The sequence below is a fragment of the Dipodomys merriami genome, unplaced genomic scaffold, assembly GCF_024711535.1.
Source record: "Dipodomys merriami isolate MVZ:Mamm:240054 unplaced genomic scaffold, mDipMer1.0.p SCAF_22, whole genome shotgun sequence".
Classification (NCBI taxonomy): Eukaryota; Metazoa; Chordata; class Mammalia; order Rodentia; family Heteromyidae; genus Dipodomys; species Dipodomys merriami.
Window position 1 is genome coordinate 22205267 of NW_027203604.1, and position 7932 is coordinate 22213198.

General features: G+C 43.6%; 1 protein-coding gene across 2 annotated transcripts; it reads left to right on the top strand.

Annotated features, from left to right (window-relative positions):
- Positions 1-1233: 1233 nt before the first annotated feature.
- LOC138834622 (procathepsin L-like) lies at positions 1234-5408 on the top strand. 2 transcript variants are annotated; one of them, XM_070033119.1, is made up of 7 exons: positions 1234-1359; positions 1627-1749; positions 1848-1997; positions 2195-2416; positions 2880-3042; positions 4135-4252; positions 5309-5408. In XM_070033119.1, exons 1-7 carry the CDS (start codon positions 1234-1236, stop codon positions 5406-5408), a joined length of 1002 nt encoding a protein of 333 aa, XP_069889220.1. The 2 variants fall into 2 exon arrangements, with proteins under 2 accessions (XP_069889220.1, XP_069889221.1); XM_070033120.1 differs by lacking the exons at positions 1627-1749; positions 1848-1997.
- Positions 5409-7932: the final 2524 nt, after the last annotated feature.

Sequence of the window (7932 nt, forward strand, 5' to 3'; positions counted from 1 at the left end):
AAGGCATCATATGGCAGAACAGAGGATGAATAAAGGAAAAAGAAGTGGAGCTGACCTTGCCAGAAGGCTGAACAGGTCATGCCCTGGGGCAGCAGGAGCCAATCACAGTTCAGGAGGTAGGGAGGATTGCAGACCAGTGAGTGTCCTGAGACTTTAAAACCTGATCTCAGGGCCAGGTGCTTTTAGGACAGCTGTCTTTGGAGAGTTGCACTGCAGAGGGCTCCTGCACAGCTTGAGATTCAGGTGAGTATCCCAGCCCACAGAGGCATGGTGGGAACAGGAATAGAAGGCCTTTCAGGGGCAAGGGCACAAGCACATCAACTTCCAATTCTGCCTCAGAAAGGACATTGGGGGCCAGCTGAGAAGGGTGGTGGGGATGGCATAGGGCGGTGGAGTGAAACCCAAGGGTGGCTACTCCATCAGCCAGAAGATCTGGGTCATGCAGTTTAGTCAAACTCAATATCTGTCCAGGTTGCATAAGGCAGGTGGATGCCTGCAAACTGCACTGTAATGCTCTCCCATTCTTGAACCATCAGGTAATATGCTCTTGTGCATCACTACCAGGTAACGTGCAGTGAGCAGAAACATGGGCTGATCCAAACCTAAGCATGGAGCCCAATGAGCTACCTGCTCCTGCACAGGGGCTCGACCTTGGAGTTCTAGCTTGCACTCTGTGCAGTACATGACCAAGGGCATGAATGTGACAACAGGTTGTGACATTGGAAGCTGATGTGTAAAAGTGAGAATGTGGGGTGTTGTTTTCCTAGTTTGTCTAGGAAGGGTATTCCAGAGGGTTTCACCCAAGAAGGGGAGAAGCAGTGCATGACTCATCCATCTTCTACTCTGCATTGGCTAAGGAGATGTCAGTGGACTCTGAGCTTTGGGGGATATCATTGCTCCTAGCTGAGATCAGATATCCCATTGGGTGAGATTTTAGCTCGAATCCTAACATTTAAACCAACCATTAACCTTGCACACGTTGCTTCAACTCCAAGAGCTCCGGGCAGGATAATTTTCATGCCCATTGCTTGACCACATACCTCTACTTTGATGTTTTAACCCAAGTATATCCTTAAGCCTTAACATAGCTCTGGACAAATATTGGAAAGTCTTATTTTAATATCTAAATGGTCATGGTGGCATTAATTCTTTTGTAGCTAAGACTAAGCAGACTGCTGACATGCATGAGTCACTGGAAATCCCGGCTTCATTTCCCTTTCTAGGCTTTCCAATATGGATCCTTCTCTGTTGCTGGCCATCCTTTGCTTGGGAATGGCCTCAGCTGCTCCAGTATTGGATCCCAGTTTGGATGCACAGTGGACAAAGTGGAAGACAGAATACGGCAAAAGCTACCATTCGGTGGGTAATATGGAAAGTGTTCTGAAGGACCCCACAGACGAGATCCTTGCTGATTTAACTTTATCCAAGCCAGGTCTCCAAGACAGTCAGCTAATACCAGTCATATAAGCAGGATGTGGGCAGATAGCCTGCTCTTCTCTGAGAACAGCTTCCCAAAATGCACAACATCCTGGACAGAGTCTCTCTCCATTTTGTCAGCAATTCCATTCAGTGAACCAGGGTTGGGTTTAAGTAGACCGAGCACTCATCCCTTGTGCTTATTCCTAGGATGAAGAGGGATGGAGGAGAGCAATATGGGAGGAGAACTGGAAAATGATTGAAATGCACAATGAGGAAGAGCGCCAAGGGAAACATACCTACACCCTGGAAATGAACGCCTTTGGAGACATGGTAAGTGTCCTGTGAATTGTTTACAATGGAGCTTGCTCTCCTTACTTCTCCACAAAATGACCCTGCTTTTGAAATATCTTCTTTACTCTTTCCTGAAGACTGATGAAGAATTGCAGCAGGGGGAAACTGAGTTTCAGCCTGTTAGGCCCAATGAGGAGGAACAAATATATCCAGATCTTCTATTTGGTGACCTGCCTGCCTCTGTGGACTGGAGAGAGAAAGGCTATGTGACCCCTGTGAAGGATCAGGTATGACAGTGTCACTGTGGACCCTTTCACTGCCCAGAGCAAAGCCAGGAGTAGTTGTCACTTCCTTTGGCAGACTCTGCAGGACAGGGCGCTGTCCTGGAGTTCGTGGTTCTTTTGGAAGGCTGTTCACACACAGGAGCTGATGTCCATGTCTTGGTATTTGCTTTGTGTATGAGGGAATTTTCTTCTCTTATCAGGGTCAATGTAATTCGTGTTGGGCTTTTTGCGCAAATGGTGCACTAGAAGGACAGATGTTCAAGAAAACGGGCAAACTGGTCTCCCTCAGTGAGCAGAACCTAGTGGACTGTTCTCGTCCCCAAAACAACGGCTGCGGTGGTGGCCTACCACATCTTGCTTATCAATATGTTAAGAACAACAGAGGCCTGGCCTCAGAGGAATCCTACCCCTATGAAGCAAAGGTAATTGCAGCTCTGTACCTTGTTGTCACTCCTGCCTGTATTGCAGACAGTCCACCAACTCCAGAGATAAGACATGCTCTTCCCAATTCACACTTCAGATGATAGGATCTTTTTCTGTCAACTCTCTGTTTCTGTCACTTTCATCATTAGCTGGGTCAGAGTTCTGTAGACTGGAGAACATAGATGGGTAACAATCCCGTGATTTTTGTATTGCTTTGTGACACAGTGTATATTTATGCTATTCTGTAGCCAAGGATCTGTCCATGGTGAACAACTGGTATGAAGAGATAGAGGTAGCTTGATTGGTTAAATAGATAAGAGAAGATTTTCCGTTTCAAATCAGCTAGGATTAGAATTTCACCTTCTGGGTTCCAACAGTGCTGACTTAGAAACCCTAAGTTGCAAAGTGAAACTTCAGAGCTGGATGGCTCTAATCACGTCTGTTCCCTCTTTCCCTTCAAAGAATGGAGCCTGCAGGTACAAACCTGAGAATTCTGCTGCTAATGTCACTGGATACGTTATTCTACCTCCCAGTGAGCAGGCCCTTATGAGGGCTGTGGCCACGGTGGGTCCCATCGCTACTGGGATTCATTCGGCCCATTCATCCTTCAAGTACTATAAAGGAGGTAAGTGTGTTCTTTGTAGAAATAGATGCAGGACAAATGACGAAAGGGTCCTAACACTTGACTGATTCTTTGGTATGCAAGGTGTAGAAATGGCACTTGGTTTCTCAATATGTACATACAATTCTTTTGAACTTTATTTTCCCTTTGGATATTATTATTATTATTATTATTATTATTATTATTATTATTATTATTATTATTATTGTTTTGTGGGGGGTACGGTCGTGGGGTCTGAACTCTGGGCCTGGGCGCTGTCCCTCAGCTCTTCAGCTCAAGGCTAGTGCTCTACCACTTGAGCCACAGTGCCACTACTGGCTTTTTTCTTGTTTATGTGGTGCTGAGGAATCGAACCCAGGGCCTCATGCATGCAAGGCAAGCGCTCTACCACTCAGCCACATTCTCAACTCCCAATTAGATATTATTTCAAGCCTGTCTCCATATCCCTATTAAAATTTGTCGAAGTAGTTGCATCATGAAGTATTGGTAGAACAATTGAAATTTTATTCAATTATGGAATATTTACAAATGGCCCAAGATTTTAATAGTTTATATTTTTGTTCACATATTCATTGATTTCTATCAATGCTGGAAGTTCAACACAGGCCCTCTGCTTTAGCCTGGCTTTTTCCACTCAAAACTGATAGTGTCCCATTTGAGACCCTTTTCTTCATTGAGCTTTTTGCTGGTTAATTAGAGATGAGTCTCATGGAATTTCCTGCCCTGTTTGGCTGGGAACTGCAAGTCTGTAATCTCAGCTTCCTTCTAGTATTATAGATAGGAACTAGTGCACCTGGAAAACATTCCTTGGTTCAAGGAACTTTGAATTTTTTGCAGTGTCCTTGAAATAAAATGCCCAGATTTCACACACTGGTCTCCTCTACTATTAGACAAGCCTTTCTACCAAGGCATATTTGCTAATACGTATTTCTGTCAGTTTTCAGCCTAATTCCTAGCTTTGATCATGTAGTTCTGAAGGCTTACCTGGACTTTACATAATTTTGGTGAATATAGAAATACTTTCCTTATTGTTCCTCAGAGTGGGGTGCTGTCAGGTTCCTGGAGCGTCCTATGTGGTTTGGTTTTCTTTTTTAGGTATTCATTATAATCCAACCTGCCCCAAGTACCTGACTCATGGCGTTGTGGTGGTTGGCTATGGATATGAAGGAGAAGAAGAAACAGAAAACAACAAATACTGGCTGATCAAGAACAGGTAAGAAATGGCCAAAATATGCAGCTTTCCAGGTTCATGATTATAATCCTACTCACTACAAGGCTGAGTTCTGAGGTTCAAGGTTCAGAGCCAGCCAGGCAGGAATGTCCATGAGACCCTCATCTTCAGTTAACCACCAAAAGATCAGAAGTGATGCTGTGGCTCAAGGGGTAGAGGACAAGCCTTGAGCAAAAAGAACAGCACCCAGGTTCTGAGTTCAAGTGCTAGCACAATCGTAAAAAAAAAAAAAAAAAGGAAAAGGAAGGAAGCAAGCAAGCAGGCAAGGAGGCAGGCAAGCAAGCAAGGAAGCAAGCAAACAAGGAGAAAAGAAAGTTGGGAAGTGAAGGAGGGAGCAATAAATTGCCTAACCTACTCGTAGTAAAAAGTCCAAGAGAATTTAATGTGGAGAGTCAGTATTGGTATATAGGCTCTACAAATTTTTATTCTACTGACCTATGAATGTGGGACTATAGAACTAGATTCTGACATCAGCTCTCTAGGGACAAGCTTTTAATATGGTATTTATTCCGATTTCATATACATTCTGAAAGTTTTGAAACAGAATGTCCTTTCTCTCTCTACTTCATATTTTATTTATCTTTTGTTGGTCATGGGTCTGGAACTCGGGGCCTGCACACTGTGCATTAGGTCTTCAGCAAAAGGCTAGTGCTCCTCCACTTGAGCCACAGTGCTACATATGGTTTTCTGAGTTGTTTTTTTTTTTTTTTTTTTGAAATAAGAGTCTCCCAGTCTTTCCTGCCTGGGTTGGCTTTGAACTGGGACCCTCAGATCTCTGCCTCCTGAGTAGCTAAGATTACAGGTGTGAGCACCAGGACCATCTAGCTCTACTTTTGTAATCCCATGTGAACTCGTTACATTGGACATGGACAAGAGGTTATGAGTAGTTTTAGATCAAGGAAGGGTGAAAGACATTGGTCCATCTCAGTTCTCTCTGCTGACTGTGTTGTGTTTAGCACGGTTTTGATTGCATGTGACTGTTCCTAAAGCCCTTGCAGTTTATGTTATGTATTAAAACTAACACTTGCTCTTCTTCAGCTATGGCACAAACTGGGGAATAAACGGCTATGCAAAGGTGGCCCGAGACCGAAACAACCACTGTGGAATTGCCTCCTTTTCCCTCTATCCCACTGTGTGAGATATTAGATGGAGATAAGTCTGGGACAGCCTTCTGTGAAGGGGGCATTGTCTTCACCACATCCGCGTCCTACTATGTAGGACGAAATCCTTGATGATCCAAGTTGTGATGTACATTTTAAGATCTTTTTCTACTTGTAAGATGATACCACGCGTATGATTGCTACCATAAATTGATGTATATTACTGATTCACTTAATAATGTGCTGACTCAAATGACTAATTTGTTTCAAATTTTCTGTTTTATTTCATTGTGTGTATGTGTGTGTGTAATCAAGTTTGCAATTAGTTCTGTCAGAAACATAGACATGAAGAGACTAATCATCCACTAGAAGAAGTGGGTGGTCTGGTCTTCCAATCATGCAGATCTCTGGAATCAGCTTCCCAGGGCTGTGTCTAAGGCAATCATTGACTGGAGTCAAATTAGACAAATATTGATAAAGGAAAATAGTTTTAATAAAGAAAAAATCACAAATGAAATGAGAAGCGTGCATTATTTTACTACTACAAAATGATCTGAGGAAATACATGCATTACATCCAAGATGGAGGCAGTCGAGTTGAGGTATGGCACCAAAGACTCAGAGCTAGCACCTAGAGCAGCTTCTTCAACTACTGGTGAAGATCTCTGGTCATCTTTCAGTGAAGAAAAACAAGACACTGGTAGATTGCCCGTGTGAAATAGGACACAAGGGAATTAAGGGAGAAAGACCTGGTTTTGAGACTTGTTGGGAATCATAGTTCCAGAACTTGGGAGGTAAATCCTAGAGGGAAAATCCTAAGTGAGAATGAGAGCTTCCTTATGCCCAAGCTAGATACAATCCTTACATTATGAAAAAGTTACACAGAAATGACTTCCAGACATTATTAGAATGCAATAAGGAGGTTCATCATCCATGTGTTTTTAAAAGCTTTAAGTGTCCCAGATAAGCATAAAGGAATGCTAGAAGTAGTTAGTGAAATAATTTCATCCTCCCTGAGAGGATAGTAAAATAAAAAACTGGATCCAGCCCACAGAGCCTACAGCACACTCCATCCTCATCCCTCTAGACTGGGCGCTATGTGGTGTTCGATTCTCTTTTGGCTTTCCCTACTACTTGAGATACTGTTTGTTTTTTAACAAAAGGACAAATGTCACACCAGAAGTGAAGCTCCTTGGGTTTTGAATAAAAGCAGGCAGTGTAGTAGGGAGACTTGGGAGAGTCACCCTGCCTCTGCAGGATGGGACCCAGATCTGTTACAACTGAAATGTGCATAGCACCCACTGAGTACCAGGCATCACTACTGTGGAACACAGTCTTGACCTCAGTGCGCAAGTGCTGCTCTACACAGGGCGTGAGGTGGCATCAGCCAGAATAGCAGTCAGTGGGAATAAAAGAGCATCTTAGCAGAGACCACAGGTCAAAACCCTTGAGACAAGAGATGTGGTTAGAGCCCTTGAGGAAGATACAGGGTTCAGATGTGCAGGATGATACTGGTGATGGGTGGGTTTGGGACATAGAGGCTCCAGCGTGGCATGGAGTAGAAGAACATTCCAGGCAGTCTCTTCTAGGAACAATGACCTAAAACCCAGCAGCCTGAAAAATAACAATGTCCCCCTTTTCTGGCTACACTCAACTTCCTAGTTTGTCATTTAGAGTTCTTTCTTCAAGCTGGAAAATCCTGGAGGTTATGCTGGGCTGAACATCCATAACATTTAATCACTGAGTAGCTGAATAAACTGAGAAAACAACCCACATCATTATGTACATGACATGCAAATGGGAATTGGAAAGGACTCACTGGTTCCTCCTTCTGCTTCCTCCAGCTGTCATTGCCCCAGAGCAAGGAAGTAGCTGGATTTTGAAGAACTTCCAAAAACAGTAAGTTAAAAAGTAGCAAGTTGCCCAGATGCCAGTGGCTCACACTTATAATCCTGAATAGAAAGGATGCTGAAATCTTAGGCTCACAGCTCAAAGCCAGCTTGAAGAGGAAGTTCCTGAGAATGTAAACTATAAGCACCAACAAGTCAGGGGTAGAGCTGTGGCTCAAATTGTGAAGCACTAGCCTTGTGTGGAAAAGCTAAAGGATAGTGTGCAGGCCCTGAGTTGATGCTTCAGTTACCAGCACAACTACAAATATGTATATACACATAAGTTTGTGTATATATGGACAAAGACCCATTCTAAATAGATGACAGGCAGAAAGGTTGCTCTGTCCTTTTCAGGGTTTCCTAAGACCAAGATAAACTCTTGAAACTTACTACATTCCAGATGTGAATGACTGGTAAGCTCTAGGCAAAAAACAGCATCAATATAGTGGGTTTTTTTGTTGTTGTTGGTCATGGGGCCTGAGCTCTGGGCCTGGGCACTGTCCCTCAGCTCTTCAGCTCCAGGCCAGAGCTCTAACACTTGAGCCACAGTACCACTTCCGGTTTTTCTGCATATATGGTGCTGAGAAATCGAACCCAAGGCCTCATGCATGCAAGGCAAGCACTCTACCACTGAATCTTCTTCCCAGACCCAATATAGAGTTTTTTAGAATCTA

What these genes read in the sequence shown, in the direction of transcription:
- LOC138834622 (XM_070033119.1), top strand. Translation starts at nt 1,234, where the DNA reads ATGGATCCTTCTCTGTTGCTGGCCATCCTTTGCTTGGGAATGGCCTCA. An exon ending in TGAACGCCTTTGGAGACATG is followed by an intron (nt 1,750 to 1,847) that starts GTAAGTGTCCTG and finishes TCTTTCCTGAAG; the next exon opens with ACTGATGAAGAATTGCAGCA. An exon ending in TACTGGCTGATCAAGAACAG is followed by an intron (nt 4,253 to 5,308) that starts GTAAGAAATGGC and finishes GCTCTTCTTCAG; the next exon opens with CTATGGCACAAACTGGGGAA.